This window comes from Daucus carota, chromosome 8 (assembly GCF_001625215.2).
Source record: "Daucus carota subsp. sativus chromosome 8, DH1 v3.0, whole genome shotgun sequence".
In the NCBI taxonomy this organism is placed as follows: domain Eukaryota; kingdom Viridiplantae; phylum Streptophyta; class Magnoliopsida; order Apiales; family Apiaceae; genus Daucus; species Daucus carota.
Genome location: NC_030388.2, coordinates 29,659,141 through 29,682,650, shown reverse-complemented (window position 1 = coordinate 29,682,650; position 23,510 = coordinate 29,659,141). Strand labels below are relative to the sequence as shown.

The 23,510-nt window shown below is 41.0% G+C and overlaps 1 protein-coding gene across 2 annotated transcripts; it reads right to left on the bottom strand.

The window, feature by feature from the left end:
* Positions 1 to 500: 500 nt before the first annotated feature.
* LOC108197113 (protein indeterminate-domain 4, chloroplastic) lies at positions 501 to 4,138 on the bottom strand. Of its 2 annotated transcripts, none has more exons than XM_064083344.1 (4): positions 3,948 to 4,138; positions 3,585 to 3,808; positions 2,875 to 3,271; positions 501 to 1,752 (listed from the first exon to the last, which is right to left on the bottom strand). In XM_064083344.1, the coding sequence occupies exons 2-4, from the start codon at positions 3,766 to 3,768 to the stop codon at positions 624 to 626; spliced, it is 1,710 nt and encodes a 569-aa protein (XP_063939414.1). In that variant the 5' UTR covers positions 3,769 to 3,808; positions 3,948 to 4,138; the 3' UTR covers positions 501 to 623. The 2 variants fall into 2 exon arrangements, with proteins under 2 accessions (XP_063939414.1, XP_017220113.1); XM_017364624.2 differs by having other exon boundaries at positions 3,585 to 3,805.
* Between the last annotated feature and the right edge of the window lie 19,372 nt (positions 4,139 to 23,510).

Here is a 23,510-nt window from a genome sequence, read left to right as displayed (position 1 = left end):
CAAGTTCTCATACCCGTAATTCCTATATTTCAAAATCTCATGTCTTGAGATTTTGATGTTTTGATGTACCAGTAGGAGAAGAGAAAAAGAGTTTAATGAAATATGAGACATAAATCTAGTGATTTCATTATCATACCTGATTTTTAATACCCCAACGAGATGACCTCTTAAATATTAAATTCATAATTTTATAAATTTTTGGATATAAATATCAAAGAGGTATTTTATATTTATTAAATGACCAAAAGAAATGAGGAATTATTTCAAAATTAAGTAAAAAATTTTGTATTTTTCGCCATAATAAGTACTTACTTTTTTGAAAAATAAATTTAGCCAAAGAACTCTATAATCCTGTCTCTTGTAACAAAGCTGCAGAATTGCTCCTTAACCTATATAGTGTTTCGTCTAAAGCATTGACTTGGTATGGTTGACGATTGCTGTTCTAACTTCTAAGAATCATACATCTATCATATTCATCTAGCTACTACATGAACACATAGTTGACAGTGTAGATACACACATATCATAAGGCAGTTTGAAAAATGTTTCCTTAATGTATTAAACAAAACAGCTGGGAGAGTAAGGAGGAACATTCTTAAGTTTAATACGTTCATCATGAATAGTCACTGCAACTTAGAACCTCCAAACACATTATGACCTCCTTGCGAAGAGTTCATTTTTTGATGTTCGAAAGAAGCTAATCCAGCCCCCTGTTGCTGTTGATCTCGATGCGAAAATCCACCTCCCACATTTCGAACCATTCCTCCCCCAACTCCAAGAAAATCCAGTGTCAGTCTATCCGACCCTCCCATAGAAAAATTCCGGTTCATATTCGATCCCTCGTCCATGTTCCCGTAATTAGTAACACCAAGTTGATGTTGTTGTTGTTGCTGCTGCTGTTGTTCTAATCTCACTCCACCGAACATCGAAGATGAAGGGTTGCTGTGTGAGAGAGAATTCATTAGTCCTTGAAGCTGACTGCTTTCGATGTGCTCACTGTTTACACTGAAGCTTCTCGCAAATTTATTAGCACCGTTCATAGAAGAGTTGCCGCTTCCAAGGCCTTTTAATATAGTGGCACTCGTGTTGCTTGTGGTTGAGCCCATTTGAGCCGCTTTTTGAAGCAATGCAGTAGCTGACATATGCGGCGAAGCTTGGCCTTCGTGGTGGTTGCTATAAAGAGAAGAGAGTCCCGGATTATTACCGCCACCCGAAAAAATATTTGATCCTTGGCCTCCACTAGCATTGTTAAACGGATGTTCGGGCATCAAGTAGCTCGAAGAGGACATATTGTTGCTGGCATTCTGATCACTATCATTCATACTATTCGTCGTATTACTACTCGAATAGAAGCTGAGATTAGCATTCGTGTGAAGGTCAGGAAGCTGCATTAGCCCGTGATGAAACGGCTTGTTTTGCAGTTCCTGATATCCTTGGTTCGAATTATCTTGCGGCATGTAAAAAGGAGACGAAGAAATGGATTGCGGAGGCTGCTGAGCTGCGAATAGAGGAGAATTCGGATTGTTGGACGAAGGAATCAGCTGCTCCAGTTTGGCCGTAGCTGTAGCCCCAGCAGTGCCAAGCCGTAACATACTATTTGACGAAATCTGGGTACTAACCTGAGATAAATTCATAGTCATGTGATTGTTTCCGAATAGATGGCTCCCAATTGAGCTGAGTCCAGGAGGGTGCCTCGCAGTTTCTTGCGCCAACGCGTCGCAGAAGGCTCTGTGTGTGATGAAACTGTCACGCCTGCGTATAATTAAATAATTGTTGTTATAAAATATTATTTATTCATTTATATATATCGCACACCGCATATCTTTACGAAAGTACAGACAGACAAAGATGTAGATGAATGAGATTGCATGATACATGTCTCTTGTCTCGTTGAAATAATTGATCAAAACTGAGAATGTCTGTGAACTTAACCTCTTGTCCATAGCTCCGAAATGAATGCACACTTATTTGTCTGTACGAATCTTATTATCAATACAATGCATGTAGCACTACTCATAAACTATCTACGTACGCATTTTTTAAAAATACTGAACAACTGTTCTCATTGTTCCTACAATATTAACCGAGTCCGACCCATACATGTACAACCAGAAATACCAGAAACCGAATTCCTTGACTGCCCGGAGAATATTTCCCAAAAAATGAAACTTCACTGTTAACCTGAACAACTTTTTAACTTGACAAATTAACATTATTAATAATAACAATGATTACTGGTCCAAGAGGTTAAAAAGCTATAAAGTACATAAACTCCAGGGTCCCATTATACTAACCCATTTCATCACAAGAAGAGAAAACCTGCAAGAGCATAGCCTGAGACTACATGCAGCCAAGCCATAAGAGAACAAATTCTTGCCAGCCAATTCATGAAATGTATAGATTTAAGTATATGCATCACGTGAACACCTAAAGATGTAAATTTATAATACAGTGTATCATAAGGGCGAGGTTCCCCATGCTACATAGCTAGTAGTATCATTGTCGATTAGCTTGTTATTATTGTCATCCTGCCATTCTCTTGTCTGCAATTTTTTTTCATGAGATGTGTATATTTTTGAAGGCCTCCACGAATCTCACGTGGAATCAGTTGCTGTGTCACTATTCGCAGAAACATGCAACTGTATCTGTACTTATTACTTAACAATTACGAGCAGCTTAATTAGCTAGATCCAAATCTAGTGATCAATAAAAATTAACGAGAAATTTGCAAGAATACCCATATTTTCAAATTTATTTTCAAAAATACAGTCGAAGCTGCAACTGAGATTGCAACACACAGTTGATTTTCGATCGTATTTTTGAAAATAATTTCTGCAACTCGAGTATTTCTAAAAACGGGACGAAATTAATTACCTTGAGAAGAGAGTGCCGCAGTCGCATCTATACTCCCTTGTTCCGCAGGTCTTAGAATGGGCTTTCCAATCGGACTGAACCGCGTATTTCTTGGAGCATTTCTCGCACTTGTACTTCTTCTCGCCGTGTTTACGAGAGTAGTGTTTCTTGATCCCGGTGAGGTCTCCGAGAGCTCTCGAATGCTCATGGTGGACGCAGGTAGGCTCGGGACAAAGATAGACCTTTCGCTTCACTTCTTTCGTGGATTTCTGCTTGAGCTTCCACGGAAGGTTGTGTCCTCTTCGATGGAGTTGTAAGTTTTGCTCCCTTTGGAACCCTTTGTTGCATACCTCGCAAATGAATCGGTTTGTTGCCATTAGTGTCTTGGGCGATAGTGCTATTACCTCCGCATCTGGATCTGATGACAAAAGGCCAAACCATGAATTTTAATAAAAACAAAAACGAAAAAAACATTAGGTCACAACAAGCTCGAGATTATAATATTTGGTACTAAAACAAAATTATACATCCATGTCAATTCAAGGATGAGTACTCTTGGAGAAAAAAACACGAATGAAGCGTGTGATATTAGGGTTATGACGAAAACATCTTCTATATATTTGGGGTTTCTATCAGCTATTCTCTTATTAAGATACATACACAGACGAAAATAATAAAAATCATGAGTAGGAAAGTGCATAGAGTAACTGGAATATTATATAGGTACTTGCTTGGAGTTCCCGGAAGGTTTCTCTTTTTCTTCTGTGTGGCTGCTGCGGCAGTTGGAGTAGTTGAAGAGGCGGGCATGGAGGAGAAGTGTTGCTGTTGTTGCTGTTCTTGTTGTCTTGCTTGGTTTTGATCTTCTTGAGATCTTGTTCCGAAGAAGAGTGGATTGGATGAGGAAGGGGCGGCCATCAGTTAAGCTCACCTTCTTCTTCTCTTTCTCCTCCTCCTTTTGTATAATCCAATTCAACGAGTTAACAAACAACAACAATAATAACAATATTCAATCAAATCATCATATATGAACTTATGCAAGCTATGTAAATCATTTCTTGAAAAAAGGAATATCTATCAAATGAAGTGCTGAATACCTCAAGTACTGAGAACTAAGCTAGGAAGCAGTGAATGTGAAGGCAGAGAGAAAGATATATTATGTTTCAAATGATTGGACAGCTAAAATCTGAACAAGGAGGGAAGAAGAGAAGAAAACAATCAGTCCATAGACAAAGATATATCAACGACCTAGCTATTAAATTTGCCCCTCTTGATTCTCTCTGCCCTCGCTACCTTTCTACTTTATTAGTTTACTGTTAGCCCTACAAATTATAAATTCAATTATTCCGTACTTCGGGTGTTTTAAAAATTCTTAATTAATCTCTTAATATATTAATTTTTTTAATATACAGATTATATTCTGATTTTAAATAAAAAAATTTGATTTATTCAAAAAATCTCTTATAAATTCTTCATAAATCCAGAATCAGTAAATCAATCTAATTCTGATTCTCAAATTTATATAATGATGCTTGCTTCAATTATTTGCGGCCATCTATATATTACACTGCTCAAAATATAAATTTGTAGTACTATGATTTTTTCCGGTGAAAAATCTCCTTATACAGTGTTTGTGATTCTCTCTAATCATATCGCGGTTCAGAGCTTTTTGGATTGTAATAATTTGAATATGTGATATAAAAATTGGTCGGAATTATGAAAATAAGGAGGATGCGGGGTCCGTAGTCGCTGTCCATGCAGCTCACAAGCGGATTCAGAATGAGTCGTGATTTGTGTTGTGGGGCCACTGGGGCCCGCTCGTCTTGTAGGCCTCTCGCTGCGATATATATAAATGTCTCGCTCAACTTAATTAGCTTTTCAGCAAGTATCTTCTCGATTTGTATCCAGACAAACCACCCTCCCGTCACTCTCTTTTTCTATCCTTGCCCTGACCCTGACATGGCTCCCCTTCCAATTTTATATTCCCGTTCCGTTGAATTGTATATATATTTGGGATTGATAATTTGGAACGTATTTTAGAATTTTTATAAATTATAATTTCATAAATTATATGATTTTGTTAAATAAAAGTTCGATATTGGAATTTTTATTCTGAAATAAAATTTTAAAAAAATAAATTATGAAATTATATTTTATAAAGTACTTAAAATGTGAACAAGTATATAAAAATGGATGGAACGGGAACATATCTGTTTACTCCCTGATTTTAAATATGTTTTTGATGTGTGACAAATGATTGTTATAATATATTTATTCTAACCAATAATTATATTATATTATTTGTCAGTTATTCGACCCATCTTCTTGTACAGAAAGCTCATGCAGAGTGTTTAATTTATAACAAATCTTTCGTAATCTAGCTTTTAGGTTACTAGTACTAATTATGTTTTATTTAACAGATCTTTGATAACCTAACTTCTCGGTTACTACTCATCAATACCTGCTGATGGCCGTAGGGATGTCAATTTTGGTCCGTAGCCTTCATGGAGAGGTAGTTTTGTTTTTTGGTGTCGTGTCCTTTTTTTCAGTGTGTCCATCTTCCTATTTATACTGGTCAAGGTGGCAGCTTAGAGGGTGCGTTGGCTAGTCTATTGTCTAGGGGGATGAGTGGGAGAAGCTATCTCGTACACGTGGAGATTAGTCCAGATTTTTAGGGGTGACAGGGTGTGGGGGTTGTCTCCACGTGTCCGGCTGTTTAGGATTAACAAGCAGGAAGGGTGACAGGGTGTGGGGATTGTTGCCACGTGTCCAGCTGATTAGGATTAATAAGCAGGATGCTTACAAGCAGCTGGGTCACCTGCTTTGGTATAGCCTACGGCTGTTTGATGTCGTTAAGGGGCGGGTTTCGCTTGAGACCCTGCGGCCTTGCGGATTTCGCGGGGCTCTAAGCTTCGGTCTAAAAGCCTACGTTCTTGCGGGTCATCAGATGCCCCTCGGATGTGGAAACGCCTCTTCAGGGGCTTGAAAACATCCGAAACATGTGTAAATTTAAGCAGCTCGATTTTTTAGAGGTAGCTTTGAATTTAAATTGGGGAGTGGAAACGGCGGTTTCCTCTGGGAGTAGTGGGGGGACCCACTAGCAGTTATGATGATTAAGGGAGAGTTTGTGAAAAGGCGTGCCTATTATTTAGGCTTGGAGTGTGTTTACCGTATATAAGCGTGCATATGCGTTTTGTTTCTCCTTTCTTTATTTTCAATTTCAATAGTGTTTCTAGTTCGAAAGAAAAGCAGGAGGGGTGAGAAGGGTTTTTATCCGCCGTTTCTTATTATCGACATTTTCCAGTCAGGTAAATTTTCTTATTTCCTTGTTCGAATAATCTGTGGGGATGAATTTTATGGCTTTGTTTGTTTCTTCTTTGGTCGATTGGTGTATTACGATAGTTTAGTTTTCTTGATATATATGCTTCTTTTTTGTTTGTAAGATTATCATTGTGGTTTAGGGTCTATCTTGATTATTACTTGTCGTTTTGGGGAAGTGGAGTTTGGGGCAGACAGTCAGACGCCATTGATAATTGAGAGTATGGTTGGTTAAGGATGTTTGGGTGAGAGAGAAATTCTGGTAGTTTGAGAGTTGCTAAGGTTTGGGGGGAGAGGATTAAAAGGTTGTAGAGATCTCATAAGGGTCCGTGTTGAAAATGTGTCTTCGGAGACTTTATTTGTTTATCGTCTCTACATATGTGTGTCTTTTCTTTTAAAAGGGGGGTGAGGGGCTATGATAGGCCTTAGTACTAACTGTCCTTTAATATTGTTTGACAGAGATGGGTAAACGGAGAGTCCAAGGCGGGTCGAGAGAAGATGAGGACCTCTCAGATTCTCAGAACCGATTTTTGTCCGATTCCCCGAGCTCTGAGGGTAGTTCTAGTAAAGGGGGCGAAGAAAGTGAGGAGGGGGTTTTTACTTCCAAGAGGGTGGTTTCGTCTGTAAGGGGCTCTAGGAAAGAGGGTTCAGCTTCTGAAGGGGATTCAACTGTGCTGTTGTCTGTGAGGATGGCCAGGAGAAAGGTTCCAGTCGCCCAGAAGGTCGATTCAAAGGGTAAAAAGCCTGATAAGGTTAGAGGGGAGGGGAAAGGGAAGAGAACCCAGGCGAGTAGTGACGTCAAAAAAGGGGGTAAGAGTACAGGGGGGCGGCGTGGTATGCCACAGAGAAGGAAAGAGTTGGTAATCCCGACTCGTAGTTGCTTAGGGACGGCTAAGGGATGGCTGGACACCCCTGAGAAATTTGTGATGACGCCTCCGGACGCCCGTAGAGATGATTATTTTAGGACCTACGGCGAAGCGTGTTTTCATAGGTCTGAGGGGGCCGTTATATCTGACGCCGTTTTAAGTAGCCAACTGAAAGAGTTAGAATATATTAATATGCCCTGTTCGTTTAAGCCGGAGAATTTGGAGGCCGTAAGGCAAGCTTTTCAAATTCCGGAAGAGTACGAGGTGAGGATGCCTAGGGAGGGGGAAATGGTGTATCATAGAGGGGATGATTTGTGGGTTGGGATTCCGCTGGAGCACTTTCGTGCAGGCCTCAGACTACCTATGCATCGGTTTATGCATACTTTACTTACCGAGATGAGACTGGGTTTAGGGCAGTTGGGACCGAATTCTATTCGGAAAATATGTGCTTTCATAGCCCGTTGTACAGACTTGGGTTTAGAACCTACATTAAAGTTGTTTTGGGCTCTCCATCAGTTACAAGCTTCTAGGGGGCTTGAACCATTGTTCGAGTTGCATTGGAGAGGGAGGTCCTTCGGGGGAGTTTTGGTGGAAGGCCCTTCAAGTAACAAAGGATGGCACCCTGAATTTTTAATGTTTCGAGGAGGTGATTTAGGGTATTTACCGTGGTATGGGAGGCCTGACGGGGCCGGAGCCACGGTTGCCGTGAAAAAACGTGAGGAAATAGAAGAGCACGAAGAGGCAAGTGCCCAGTGGTTTGTGGGGAAGGAGTTAAAGGGGTTGTGGAACGAAGCTCATTTCAGGAATACCACCTTTTTATACAATCATAACTGTAAGAGTTAGTCTTAAATTGGGGTTATTTATGTTGTCTTTGTCGTATTTGTTGTTGTGTTAACCACTCGCTTTTCAATGAAAGGGGGTGAACTTACTCATATTTTTTCTTTTTTTGTAGTGTTGTTGAAGGATCTTCCCATGTCGGGTGTTGACAAATTTAGGGCCTTGCAGCTGGCCAGGTCTCGAGCCGTTTCCAAGAAAAAGAGTGATGTTGAAGCCGGAGGGTCTGCCTCACCTTCGTTGAGTTCCGCAAGAGGAGGGGGGGCCGAAGGCTCCGCTCACTTGGAAGTGGCATCGGCTCGTCGGGTCCCGAAGAGGGCTAAGGAGGATGCGGGTGAAGACAAGGAGAAGAAGAAGGCCAAGATGGTGGAAGAGTCCGCAGGGAAAGGAGTTGGAGACCCGTTGGAAGAGAAAAAGGAGACGATCCCGGAGGAGATTGTGAGAACAAGGGGAATCCCTACTGAGATCGGGGGCTTTGTTTCCTCTGGTTCAGGGCTGGCCCCTCAAAGCCTTATCCCTTCGGCTGCTGGTGCCGTAGGGTATTCCCTTACCCAGTTTCAAGCCGGAAGGGGTTGGCTTGGGAGCCCTTCGAAGGGGGCAGCTCCGCTGGATGCTTTGAACATTTTCACCCTGTCTCCTGATAAGGAGGTGATGGCCACAGAAGATGATGATAGGCTGATGGAGGCCACCCGGGAAGCCCTTGGTCAGGTAAACGTGGACTTCCATTTTTGTCATATTTAGTTAATTGAATTTGTTTTGTAATGTTTGTCTTTGTTGTTATTGTCAGTTGGGGACCAGAGTAATGAGGCTGATCGACAGAATGGGGTGGAATGTCCGTCAGGCCAAGACCGATCGTTTGGATTGTGACAAAGAACGAACCGAGAAGGAGAAAGTCTCGAAAGGGCTGGTCGAAATTAAGAGGGAAGTGGAGAGGTTGCAAGAGGAAATAAGGAAGGGGAAAGAAACCTTGCGGCAACGTGATCTCGATCTGTCTAAGGCAAAAGAGGACGTGGAGGTGGAGCAGGGGATCGCCGAAAGCATGCGTCTGGAATTGGATAGAATCAAGGGTCTGGTGGCGACCAAGGACGAAGAACTTGTGAAGAAGAATGAGGAGTTGGAGAGGGTTAACAAGACCTTGGAGACGGTGGAAAGGGAGGCGGTCATAACTTATCAAGATAGTGTTGACAAGTACAAGCAATCTCAGGAATTTAAGGACGAAGTGGATGCGGCTGCGGGTTCCTTTCACGCCGAAGGCTATCAGGATTGTTTGAATTTTGTGGGGGCTGGGAACGTAGTCAATTTGGAACTTCATTCTGTGGATAGGTTCTTGGCTACTTTCTTAGGAGATCCTTCGGTCAATCCACAGAACGAGAATCTGGGGGTGGAGAACGTGGAGATTGAGCGAGTGGAGATAGAAGGGGTTGTGGTTGACTTCGGGGCGCAGCGTAATCCGGAAGGTGTGATAGGGGTGGAGGATCTAGAGAACCCAGAAGTTAACGGAAATCCTGTAGGCGGTGGAGGTCTTGTTGCGAACCCTGAAGCGGGGCTGGTTGGGGAGAACCCGATGATCGGAGAGGGGAACCCTGCGGCTAACGTCGGGGCCGTGGGCGCTTCTGTTGCTGGGGGAAACCCCGTAGACGCGGTCAGCCAGGCCAACCCTGAAGACGGGGCATGATCGGGATCGGGATATGTTGTCTTCAACTTTATTACTTTTGTTAAATTATTTTGCTGAATTTAGATCCTTTAAAGCCGAAGTCGTTTATTCGGTGTGACTCTGAATGTAATTTATTTAGGATGTTTGTGGGATAACTATCACGCGTGTTAACTTGTTTTTAACGTCGTTATTTAGACTTTTCTTTATTTACCTCGTTCTGCCGGAAAGATGGCGTAGGCCAACCAAAGGTCTTCAGCTTTTGGTCTTTTGAGGCGCATTTAACAGGTCTCATTAAATATGGCCGTTTCCCAGGCATTGGGAATTTGGAAAGACCATGTCTTGGGAAGTGGGGTTTTTGACTCAGCTTTTATGAACAGTTATTATTAATAGGAGAAAGCTAACAAGTGATTCTCACTTCTCTTATTTTCTCTTTTGAACTTCAGTTCACTTTCTCTGTATAATCAGGTATGTTTTTTCTCTTTTTTTTTTTTGCGTTCCTGTAGTAGTTTCAAATTTTTAGTACATGTCTTTATATGTCTTTTGCATCATGTATAATCATGGTTGGATCTAATTTGCTTTCGTTTTATATATTCGTAAACAACGAATTACGTGCATTTGTGTATTCATCTGGCTTAAACTTATTCGAATAGACGTTTTCGGCCTATTGTGACGGTGAGGTTTAGTATGGATGATCACCGTCCTAGCATGGGTTTCTGGATTTGGGGGGATCTCACGATTAATTTTTCGGGTATCGTTTGTTTGTCTTGGAATCCAGTATTGCCGAAATGGAATATTTGAACATGTCATATCAGTTAGACGCCAAATCTTCATTGTTTCCTTCTTTTATTTCAGATCTCATGGCTAGCTCTTCAAGTAACAAGAAGTCGGTGGCGAAGCATCCAGACAGGGCCGAGGCCGAGGCGATAGTGTCGCAATTGGTATCGGAAACTCCTGACAGTGTGTTAAAGATTGTCAAAGAGCTGTTATGCAAGGATCTAGTGGAAAAGCTGGCTGTGAAGAAGGAAGTAATTCGTAAGCAGCGTGAGCATTTGGTTGATCTGGAGGTGCGCTTCGAGGAGTTGGAAGAAGCGGTTCATCAGGCTTGGGAGGAGAATGACAGCATCCGTAGGGATTTGGACATGCATCCTGAATTGGTTTAATTACCTGTTTCATTTATTCAAGATTTATTTATGTATGATTTCGAACAAGAACTTATATTTGATGTGATTTGCTGCGGGGTTGAACGTATTACCCCGATGGTTTGACATGAATAATTTTTGTTGGATAATTGGATTATGTTATTCATAAATATGTTTGTCTGTGGAAACTTGTTATTGCCCCTGGTGTCTTGGGGGATATTTACGTCAATCTATGGGGTCATTTTTCCTTGTGGTTTACAGATTTTGTTTTATAATGATAGGGAAGCGTTCTAATTTTCCAATCATATTTTAGACTTCAATCATGCTCAACAGGCTACATATTTCAATCTAGGGATTATTATATATATATTTTTTTTTTTTTTTTAAACGCAGTTGAGGGTGATAGTGAGTTTGTTTCAATAATCTACAAGATTGTGACCTATAGTGCAACTTTTTGGGTTGTCCGTAGCCGTAGCCCTTAGGCTACTTATGTTGGCGTAGGATGATTGTATGTCCGTAGCCGTAGCCCTTAGGTTACCTATGTTGGCGTAGGATGATTGTTTGTCCGTAGCCGTAGCCCTTAGGCTACTTATGTCGGCGTAGGATGATTGTTTGTCCGTAGCCGTAGCCCTTAGGCTACTTATGTTGGCGTAGGATGATTGTTTGTCCGTAGCCGTAGCCCTTAGGCTACTTATGTTGGCGTAGGATGATTGTTTGTCCGTAGCCGTAGCCCTTAGGCTACTTATGTTGGCGTAGGATGATTGTTTGTCCGTAGCCGTAGCCCTTAGGCTACTTATGTTGGCGTAGGATGATTGTTTGTCCGTAGCCGTAGCCCTTAGGCTACTTATGTTGGCGTAGGATGATTGTTTGTCCGTAGCCGTAGCCCTTAGGCTACTTATGTTGGCGTAGGATGATTGTTTGTCATTTATAAAAGAGATATATAAAGAGATGAGAAATTTCATAAACATAAGAGCTAATTAACATGTTTACAAGCTCTAGAAGAAAAACAAAACGGTCTTGGAGCCGCCTTAAGGGTTGGCCTTCGCTGGGGTAGGAGTCTTATGGGAAAAAGCGTTTGAGGTGGATGGCATGCCAGGTGTTAGGTATGGGTGTACCATCAAGGTGCGTTAAGTGGTAAGAACCAGGTCGAGTGCTGTGATGTACCAAGTAAGGACCCTCCCAGGATGGGTCGAGCTTCCTGGTGTGAGTAGGGTCGGAGGCGGCCGAGGATCGAAGTACTTGATCCCCCGGCTTGAAACTTCTTGGGTTGATTTTTCCAAAGTACTTGGCTGTTTTTTGCTTGTATTGAGCCATTCGAATGACCGCATTTTCTCGGGTTTCTTCCAAAAGATCAAGGTTGGCTCGGAGGCCCATTTGGTTAGCCTCTGGTTCATAGGATCGTACTCGGAGGGAGGGTTGTCCTAATTCTACAGGGATTAAGGCCTCGGTCCCGTAAGTAAGTCGGAAGGGGCTTTCGCCTGTGGGTTTTCGAACATCGGTCCTGTAGGCCCAAAGTATGTTCGGTAGCTCTTCTGCCCATGAATTCTTGCTGTCTTCCAAGTTCTTTTTCAGGCTTCTCAAGAGACTGCGGTTGGTCACCTCGACTTGTCCGTTAGATTGGGGGTAAGCCACAGAGGACTTCTTGTGATGTATGTTATAAGAGGTGAGATATTCTTCAAACCCGGCATCTGTGAACTGCTTTCCGTTGTCAGAGATGAGAACCCGAGGGATCCCGAACCGAGTCAGAATCATGTCATGGAAAAACTTCTGACAAACGGAGGCGGTAATATGAGCCACCGCTTTTGCTTCTACCCACTTAGTCATGTAGTCAACCGCCACTATAATGAATCGGAGGGATCCTCGGGCCTTCGGAAAGGGCCCCATGATATCGATGCCCCAGGTGTCAAAGGGGATTGGAGACAATATGGAAGAAGGCAAGACCGGGGGTTGTCTTGGTATCGGGGAATGGAACTGACATTTGAGGCACCTCTTCGCATACTCGAGGCAGTCTTGCCGTAAGGTAGGCCAATAATAGCCGTATCGTAAGACTTTATGAGCTAGAGCCTCTCCCGAAGAGTGACTGCCACAAATCCCCTCGTGAACCTCTAACATGCAGTATTCGGCTTCCGGAATGTCTACACACTTAAGGAGTGGCGACGTGAAGGACCTTCGGTATAATTCCCCATCAACAAGAGTGTAGTGGGCAGCCTTTGTTCTAAGAGATCTTGCGGCGCTACGGTCTTCCGGGGAGATATCCGAAAGGAGATAGAGGCGTAACGGAGTCATCCAATTAGGTTCGTGGTTGGCTATGGAAAAGGAACCAAGTTCTTCCGAAGGGAGATGAACCGAAGGTGTGATTAACGTGCTTCGGTAAATTGCCGAATCGAGGGGGGTTTCGGTCCCGGTGGCCATTTTGGCTAAGGAGTCGGCGGCAAGGTTCTCGTTCCGGGGTATCCCTTCTAAGGAGGCTATCTTGAACTTCAATAATTTTCCACGAACTTCCTCCAAATACCCGGCGAGGAGGGGTACTTTGGCTGAGAAGTTACCTAAAACTTGGTTCACAACCAGTTGAGAATCACTATATGCTTTTAAATGGACCACCTGAAGGGCTCGAGCCAAGTTCAACCCTGCCAATAAGGCCTCGTATTCTGCGCAATTACTTGTGGTTTTGAATGTAAAACTAATAGACTGTCGTACTTGGAATCCTTCAGGGCTTGTGAGAACTACTCCGGCTCCGCTATTTTCCGAGGTGGAAGAGCCATCCACAAACAAAGTCCATGGCAAGGGGATGTCTTGAAGGACCGGGGAATTGTCATCTAGATCCACTTGGCCTTCGGAGGTGTAACATTCTATTAAGAAATCTGCTAGAGCTTGCCCTTTGATGGCCGTCCGAGGGCGGAACTGGATGTTAAACTGGCTAAGCTCGATTGCCCATTTAGCCATTCGGCCTGAGAGGTCAGGTTTTCTCAAAACTGCCCGAAGGGGATAATTAGTGAGCACTTGGATGTCGTGGCTCTGAAAATATGGTCGGAGCTTGCGGCTGGTCAATAATAGAGAGTAAGCAACCTTCTCCGTAGCAGAATACCGAACTTCGGGACCTCTTAAAACATGACTCACATAGTATACCGGAAGCTGCTTCCCTTGATCTTCTCTTATCAGACAAGCGCTTACCGCTCCGCGGGCTACAGCCAGATATAGGAAAAGAGGTTCTCCTGCGACGGGTTGGGTTAAAACTGGAGGGGAAACCAAGTAGGATTTCAAGGACTCAAAGGCTTCTTGGCATTCAGGAGTCCAGTTGATGACTCCATTTTTACTTACGCCTTTCAGGGCTTCAAAGAAGGGGAGACTTTTCTCTGCTAACTTTGAAATGAAGCGTCGAAGAGATGTGAGCCGGCCATTTAGGGACTGAATTTGTTTGGTGGTAGTAGGGGGAGTCATGTTTAAAATAGCTTTGGCTTTATCAGGATTGACTTCAACTCCCTTGTGGCTAACAAAATGCCCCAGGAACTTGCCGCTGGCTACGCCAAAGGTGCATTTCAAAGGATTCAACCTTAACTTAGAAGTTCTTAAATTTTCCAACGTCTCTCTCAAATCATTCAGGTGGTTTTCCCTTTCTTTGGACTTTACGATCACGTCATCCACATACACTTCCAAATTCTTTCCTATTTGGGGAGCAAATATCTTATTCATCGCCCTTTGGTAAGTGGCACCGGCATTCATCAATCCCATCGGCACCACTCGGTAGGCATACACGGCTCGGTGTGTGATGAAAGAGGTCTTCGGCTGATCTTCCTCAGCCAATCTTATTTGATTATACCCAGAAAAAGCGTCTAGAAAACTGAACAAGGTACATCCGGCCGTAGCATCTATGAGTTGATCTATCATCGGCAGGGGGTAGTGATCCTTAGGGGTTGCTTTGTTGAGGTCCGTGTAATCAATGCACATTCTCCATTTTCCCGTGGACTTTTTTACCAAGACCACATTGGCTATCCACTCCGGAAACTGTATTTCATAGATGAATCGAGCTTTCAACAGCTTAGCAATTTCGGCTTCGACGGCTTCTTGTCTTTCGGGAGCAAAATTCCTTCTTTTTTGGATCACGGGCTTGCATTCTGGCCGGATGTGCAAATAATGTAAAGCAACTTCTTTGTCCAGTCCGGGCATATCTTCGGGGACCCAGGCGAATACATCTTCATAGCTTCTCAAGAGTTTTACGACTTCGGATCGTAGGGGCTCTCCTAGGTGAGAGCCGATGCAAATCACCCGAGAGGGATCTCCTTCCGTTAGTTGAACGGATTCAGTTGGCTCTCCAGGGAGAGCTCGAGCTATCTTGCTCCATTTGTGAGAATCATTAGTTTCAAGATATTTATCCGGAAGATCGTTAATTGTCATAACTCCTTCAGCTGCGGCCCGAAGGGTTTTGGGATTGCCCCCTGAACTGGGGCCGTCTTTTACTTCACCATAACCTTTTCTCTTCTTGGGGTTGGTCTGGGCTAGACTTATAGAGGCCGCATAACAGGATCTAGAGGCCCAATGATCCGAGACCAATTCTCCGCAGCCATTTGCCGTGGGGAACTTAACTTTCATATGGGGGGTAGAGATGATTGCCCCGAGGTAAAACAAAGTGGGGCGACCGATGATCACATTATAAGAAGAAGCAATATCCACAATGTGGTACTTGACAAGAGCGGTCACCTCTTTGGGGCATGTCCCGAAGGTGGTAGGAAGGTTAATGGTCCCTTGAATGGGTACAGCGTTATTGCCGAACCCATACAAGGGGCCCCTGTAGTCTTCAACACTCCTTTCCTCTGCTTGGCCCTCTAGAATCATCCTTCGTAATGTGTGTCGAAAAATGATATCTGCGGACGAGCCATTATCCACAAGCACCTTCCTGACATCTTGCCCGGAGATATCTAGCCGCACCGTAAGGGGTCCAGTGTGTTGTTCTCTGTTCTCAGGATAATCCTTATCGGAGAAAGAAACGACGGTGTTGGGAAACCGATAGGCCGGAGCCTCTTGGCTTAAATGTAGCACCTGCATCATACTCCCGGGGGGAGAGTCTCCCCCTACTATCATGTCTACCACGTGCCGTGGCGGGGCGTCTAATGCCAAGCGAGGAGCAGGTGCTTCGATCCGTGGATGTTGCAAATAATCTCCCAACAAATTCTTTTTGATCAAGGATTCTAGAAAATACTTCAAAGACAGGCATTGATCAGTGTGGTGTCCGACGCTGGCATGGTACTGACAGAACCTGTTTTGATCCCTCTTTTCCGCCGGGGTTCTCATGGCAGGGGGGGTTCGGAAGAAATCTTTCCTTCGGATTTCTTCTAGAATGGCCGAAGGGCTCTTGATCAAGGGCGTGAAGTTAGGTTCTTCTCGAGGAGGCCGTAGGGTCGTTCTGCGGTCTTGAGAAAGATTCCCTGGATCTTTCCTCCGAAAGTCTTCCGCAGTGTCAACCAACATGGCCTTCTGGCCGGATCCAGAAGCTTCCCCACGGGAACTAGGATAGTAAGCTCGAATTCTTTCATCGGTGGCGATGTAGGAGGAGGCAATGCTGTATGCTTCATATAGATCCGCTGGTTCTCGGTTGCATAGCTCCTTGCAACATTCCTTACACTCTTCATAGCTCATATTCCGGATGAACGAGTCCACAGCTACAGCGGGGCGTAGGTCCCGAACCTTGGAGGCAGCCACTTTAAATCTGTCCATGTAGCTGCGTAGGGTTTCACCGCGCGTCTGTTTCACATTTTCCAAAGATATTGTATGGACTGCTTGGGGGACATTGATCCGGAACTTTGCTAAGAAAACAGCCTTGAACTCATTCCATGAATGGATGCTTCGCGGCGGTAGGCATGAGAACCACGTTCGGGCATAAGACTTAAAAGTAGAGACAAACAGCCGGCAACATGTGATGTCATTATACCTATGACAAACCATCAAATTTTCATAATAACTCAAATGGTCATTGGGATCAGAAGTGCCATCATAGGATTCCAGTCCGGTAATTTTAACTCCAGGATTCACTGGCTCAATTTCCAGGGCTTCGGAAAACGGGGAGACACTTCCCACGGGGGCTGCCACAGGAGCGGCCAGTGCCCCTTCTAACCGGGCTATTCGGGCGGCCATATCTTCTGGGGCGATTATAGGTCTTTCAGGATTGTAGGGTTCGTGGTCCTGAGGAGGGGCATACCTCCACCGGCCAGGAGAACGAGATCGAGGCCTGACCGTAGGGGCTCTCCTCCTTTCAGGTTCGGGGTCTCTCTGGTATGGCCCCCTTCTGTTCGCACCCCTAGAGCGTGTTGAGTCGTGAGAACTCGGGGAACGCGAAATTTCTCGCCTAAACCTATCTTGGCTTGAGTTGGAACTTTGACGGGAATATCTCTCCGGCGTAGGAGATTCGTCACGGTAGGGGGAATAGTGGAGGGGAGGTTGGGTGTGATAAGATTCGTAAGATTCGCCAGGATAAATTGGCGGCGGGACATCACCATAACGATGGCCTGCAAATTGGGCAGCGAGTTGGTCTACTTGGTCCTGCATCTGCTGTTGTTGGGCATGTAGATAAGAAAGCTGGCTGTTATCCCATGACGGATAAGAGGAGGTGAAAGATGATTGGGATGAAGGGGAGCTGTTGGTGTCACTATTCATCATAACAATTTTTCTTCACAGTTTTAATTACTGTTATTCTTGGTGAAAGGTGAGAAGAGGTCGTTGTGGTATAGTGGTAAGCAAATGAAATAAACGATCCCCGGCGGCGGCGCCAACTGATGGCCGTAGGGATGTCAATTTTGGTCCGTAGCCTTCATGGAGAGGTAGTTTTGTTTTTTGGTGTCGTGTCCTTTTTTTCAGTGTGTCCATCTTCCTATTTATACTGGTCAAGGTGGCAGCTTAGAGGGTGCGTTGGCTAGTCTATTGTCTAGGGGGATGAGTGGGAGAAGCTATCTCGTACACGTGGAGATTAGTCCAGATTTTTAGGGGTGACAGGGTGTGGGGGTTGTCTCCACGTGTCCGGCTGTTTAGGATTAACAAGCAGGAAGGGTGACAGGGTGTGGGGATTGTTGCCACGTGTCCAGCTGATTAGGATTAATAAGCAGGATGCTTACAAGCAGCTGGGTCACCTGCTTTGGTATAGCCTACGGCTGTTTGATGTCGTTAAGGGGCGGGTTTCGCTTGAGACCCTGCGGCCTTGCGGATTTCGCGGGGCTCTAAGCTTCGGTCTAAAAGCCTACGTTCTTGCGGGTCATCACCTGCTACTGTAAAGTTTGTAATAGAAGGTAAATATTACATGCACTGCCAACAAGGTGTTTATGCGGTGGTTGAGCTCCGGCTCCTTCTTGCGGAAAAAATATTACATGTACTGTATCACATAATTACCGCCAGATAAAGATGTGTTCAAGCTGATGTATGTACAAGAATAATTATGACTTACGTACAGTCTAATATACCTCTACAACAACGGGGAATGAATCTATAATGTGCTGCTCATGTCCTCGTCGGGCAGTTTGGGTTAGATTAAAAGAAGTGACTTCTTATTTATATTAAAGAAGCGGAGTAGAAATGAGAAGTAAATAAGTTAATAAAGTGTTAGGAAAAGAAGCAGAAGCTGTGAGAGAGAAGTTAGCATTCTCAGCTTTTTAAAAATGCTTTTACTTCTTTACACAAACGGGTCAAGAAAAACAGAAGCCAGAAGCAGTTTCTGCTTCTTCTTCCCAAACAGGCTCGAATCTCAAAATGTTTGGCGGCAGGTCATATTCCTGATTATTAACTTATCAATGTATGTTTCTTTTATCTTACTTTATTTTTATAAGAACATTTATTTTAGGAAAAAAAATTAGGGAAGTTCATACCAAACATGAAATTTACCAATCAGATTATTATCGACCGCATCTTACTACGGTTGTCCATTAAAATAGTCGGAATTATCTATTATCTTTAAAATCCATCGTTTGGTGATCGATTACGGGATCACCTTTTTAACTGTTTTTTCATATCCAAGAGGGTGTTTGGCTAGATTTTTAAAATCAATTTGTGGACTTTTAAGTCAGAAATACCTTATTCGAATTGTTTGTGTAGAAATTTATTATTCAATTTTCGACTGGTAAGTCAAATTTTGAGAAATCGAAAATCTTAAGTACCTTTTTTAAGTGGCTTACTTTCATTTTTTAAATTTGGCTTTACAAAATATATAAGACCATTTTAAAAATTATTTATGATAATTTATTATTATATTAATAATTATTATACCCGTAACCCGATAAGTTGAAAACATCAAAAGAAATATTTAAACAAATAAATTGAAAATTAGTTCTCTCTTATAACCAATTTTTTATTTATAAATGATAAATATTTTTTTAAATTAAGCCAAACAATCCGGCCGAAGTATATATTTCTAGAACCATATCCACCTATATCTTTGTACTTTGTTTTGAAACGAGCAGGGTGAGCCCAAAACCCATGTGTATCACGGTGTTTCCTGTTATTACAAGTTACAACATCTAAATTCTTGATCATTATTATCAAAAAACATAAATAAGCTGAATTAGTTAACCATCACTTCAATTCTACGTACGTTTAATAAATTCATTTACATAAGTCAAATTTTATGTTGTCCTCTTAAAGGCTTAGCGTACCTGCATGTTATACATACATGCAAAATCATTAAAACACTTTCTGAAAGACAAATTTAAGGCGAGATTCTTGAAAATGACTTCACCATGTTGCACGTTACTGACATACTGTGGTGTATAATATGTATACTGTAATTTGAGTACACACACGATATGCTATATATTCAAGGAATCCTTTATCGGTAGCAAAAGTAAGGTAGCTTTACTATATATACTGGCAATTATTTCATTTAAGGTCGACATCGAGCTAGTCTATTATTAGTGTAGTGTTCCCGATGGAGGGAGAGAACTAATGTATAAGATTAATAGTATAGTACTAAAATTTATATGATTATGGTAAATTCGTTGCAATCTTCAATTATGAACGGTAATTAATTTGATTTGTCATTTTAAATTTAAATAGGTATGTCATTTTCACATCCTTGTGCAACTCTGTGATTTGGATGCAATTTAACCCGATTCAATGGATACCCGATTTGTTATAAGTCGAATAAAATTTCACAGAACCGATTTTTGGGATTTGGATTGGGATATGATTTAATTTTTAAATCTGAAAATATTTTGATTATTGTATATTGAAAATTATATCGATCACATATTCGATTCGAAATCCGATTGAGAAAAATACTCAAATACAATATATATATATATATATATATATATATATATATATATATATATATATATATATATTATATGTATTTACATGTGTGTGTTGGTGTGTATGTATATATATGGTCCCACTCCATTATTAAAAAAATTAGAGGAAATAAAAATTGTTCGAATTGTGTCAAATGTATAATATATATGATATGCAAATGGAGCGTATCAGTAAATTTTAGGCAACATCGACCGTGATTCGAACCATTCTTTATGTGCTTGTAAAATTGTCACGGAAAGAAAATCAAACTGACAATGAATTGAAATCAGCTAAATGACATATTTTGTGTATATAGTTTTATCATAGATAAATCTGATAAAGAGAGTTGGAACTTTGTGGCTATGAATCATTTGTTGGATTTGTTGATATCTACACCAGATAAGATGACAATTACAGGAAGCGAGTATTTTTTTTTCATAGAGATAGAAGAATCTTACGGGACATGACTGTGGACAATTAGTTTTTAAACAGTTCGAATGCAGGTCTTGCAACCACTCCACTTTGATTCGTCATGTCCTTGCTCTATGTTTGTGAATTCGTAGAGGCCACATGAACGAATCCTACGAATTGGAAACCATCTGATTGCTTATCAAAACATGATTGACTATCACATACGAGACATGTGTTAGGGAGACGTTTAATTCATGATTAATGAACCCGGTTAACGGAAATCAAAATCTCAAACTCATGTCTTAATGTTTAGATTAGTTTTGTGACGTGAAATGAGAACCTCAATCCTTGAAAAATAAATCATTCCTTACCCTCACTTGGATAACCATTTTTATACCCTCATTTCGATTTCTTTCATTTTCTAGTTAAGATCTACCTATTCTTAGTTCTTTCACCTGTACCTTCTGAATTGGAGAGAATTTAGAATAATTCAGAATAATCGATAACCGCGAAAATGGTACAGATTGTAATCATATCATATTCTTGTGATCTTGACTCTATCATATTCCTAATACTTTTACCTATCAAATTTCAACACATACAGCAAAATATTGTACCGAAAAATAGGACTGTTTGAAATTTGTTTTGTACATGCAAATGTCTTAATAATAACATATCATAGTCCGTCAGGATATATACTCATAACATGCATGATTGAAGTTAGAAACTTTGTGTGTAGCCAACTAGCCATCCACAGGTAGGGTTTACATATGCAGCATTAGGCCGGTCTCTTGTATGATATCAACACACGCGAATACACAACGGATATGAATGAAGTATTATCAATAAAGCAAGGGGGTTGTTGCATTCATGTTCATATATACTATTAGGGGTGAGCAAAAAACCGAATAAATCCGAAACCGAACCGGAACCGAACCCGAAAACTTAAAAACCGAAACCGATTGTTCGGTTCCGGTTATAACTAGGAACCGATCCGATAAAAACCGAACCGATCCGATTTTTAAAATAAATATTATATATATATATATATATATATATATATATATATATATATATTATTTATAATATGAGTTAAGTTCCATGTAGTCCACATATTTACTGTAGTACCGTAGAACACGTATGTTCTGCAACTATAAAATGGCATAAAAACATTGCAAAATGTATGAAACTTGTTATTTTGTGAAATACATTCTATAAATATCACTATTTCATGAAAAATATTGAAAATCATTTATGTTCGACAAGTAGAACACATATGTTCTGTAATATGTAAACATGTTCTGCAAACTTAATATGTTTTGCAGAATAATGTGTTTTTCACTATTTAACTTGTAGAATGTTTAGAATTGTCAAAATTTTTAACAAAATAATGATGTTTATAAAACATGATTTGCAAAATAACACATTTTGCAATGTTTTTGTGTCATTCTATAGTTGCAGAACATACGTGGTCTACGGTACTACAGTAAATATGTGGACTACATGGAACTTTGTTCTTTATGAAATATATATATAATTTTGAATTTTAAAAATAAGAAAGTACATGTATTTCAGATATTAAAAATTTTAAGTCTGCTGACCAATTACCTCGCCTGCTGCAACTGCTGATTAACAACGCAGTTATATGCGTGGTTTAACATTTTTATGCAAAAGTGTGCTATTAGTGTACTTATGTTGCAACTATGAAAATAGAGTCACTTCAACCCTAACTTCAGGTACTTCAATTAATCGAAACTATCCGGAGGAATCGGTTCTTGAAACAGAGGATGTGCACTGGATAAAATATGTGCAGTATCACCAATGAGCAGAGGAAAAAAATCATCTCCTCAGTCCTCATTGTATGCGCGAGCGTCGATGCGGTTTTAATAACTGAAACCGAATTAATTGTAACCAATCCGAGATATTTTAAACCGAAACCGAACCGTAACCGATCCGGCGGTTTCGGTTTTGACTTTTAAAAACCGAGGGTGTGCGGTTGCGATTTCGGTTTTACTATAAAACCGCACCGATCCGCCATCCGCTCTCCCCTATATACTATATATAGCAAGAAAGAGGGAGTTGGCTTCACTCAGTCATTTAGAAAAACGCCTGGAGAAACAAGAAAAGAGATACTCGGGATCCAAGAAATTTTTCAAACACAATTCATTTCCCGGGAAGTTTAAATTTCACCGGTTATATTGTCTAAAAAACGGTGATCGATTCTCATTCCATAACTCGTCGAACTGAATATTAAATTTTTGATTGTTCAATTAATAATTCAAGTATTAATCTCTGATCAATTCAATTAATGTTTGATTAATTTTTGTTCCTTATTCCGTGTTTTCATCGATTAAATCTGATTCCGGTTTTTAACGAAACTAGTTATATTATGTCATGCATAAAAAATCACAATTGATCTCTGGATTAATAAGTTTGCTTTATGATAGAATCCGATTCCAGTGTTTAACGAAACTAGTTATATTATGTCATGCATAAAATATCACAATTAATCTCTGGATTAATAAGTTTGCTCTCTGCTAGCTACTTTTTTGTTTGAGGTAAAGAAAATTATGATAAATGGACAAATCTGTGTAATGTCATGCATTTACATAAAAAAAATTAGCTTATTACTTTTTTCGTAGATAAAAATTGTTAGACAAATATTTGCATAAATTATTAATTAAAAGTTCCAGACTCTAATTAGTTTCATCACGTTCGGTGTAGATTTTGTTTTTTCTTATCGCTTGTATATATTCACCGACTGCATCAGAAATTTCAAACCTTCTAGGCTGTAGCTTGGTGGTATTTTATTTAGTGATCAAGTGCCTTAGGGTCCTTCGTCAACGTCGTCACTCGTGGATCCATGCATATACTCAAAACACTCGAGCAAGACAAAGAAAATTGCGTCACTAATTATTCTTTTTCTTTGTATCTCTAACTAATCCTCCAATTAATTATTGATTTGTTACAGCCAATCAGTTCTTAATTAATTCCCTAGGGTGCTGATGTTTGGTTCCAAAGATTTAATAAGCGATTGTATAACAATTTTCATGGAGTATCAATATTTATTAGTTTTTAAAAATTAATAAAATGGAATGGGACATCAGACAAGAACAAAAACAAGTTTATACTTTCTTTATTTGGTTATAACTTGTAAAATTATAGATTATATTT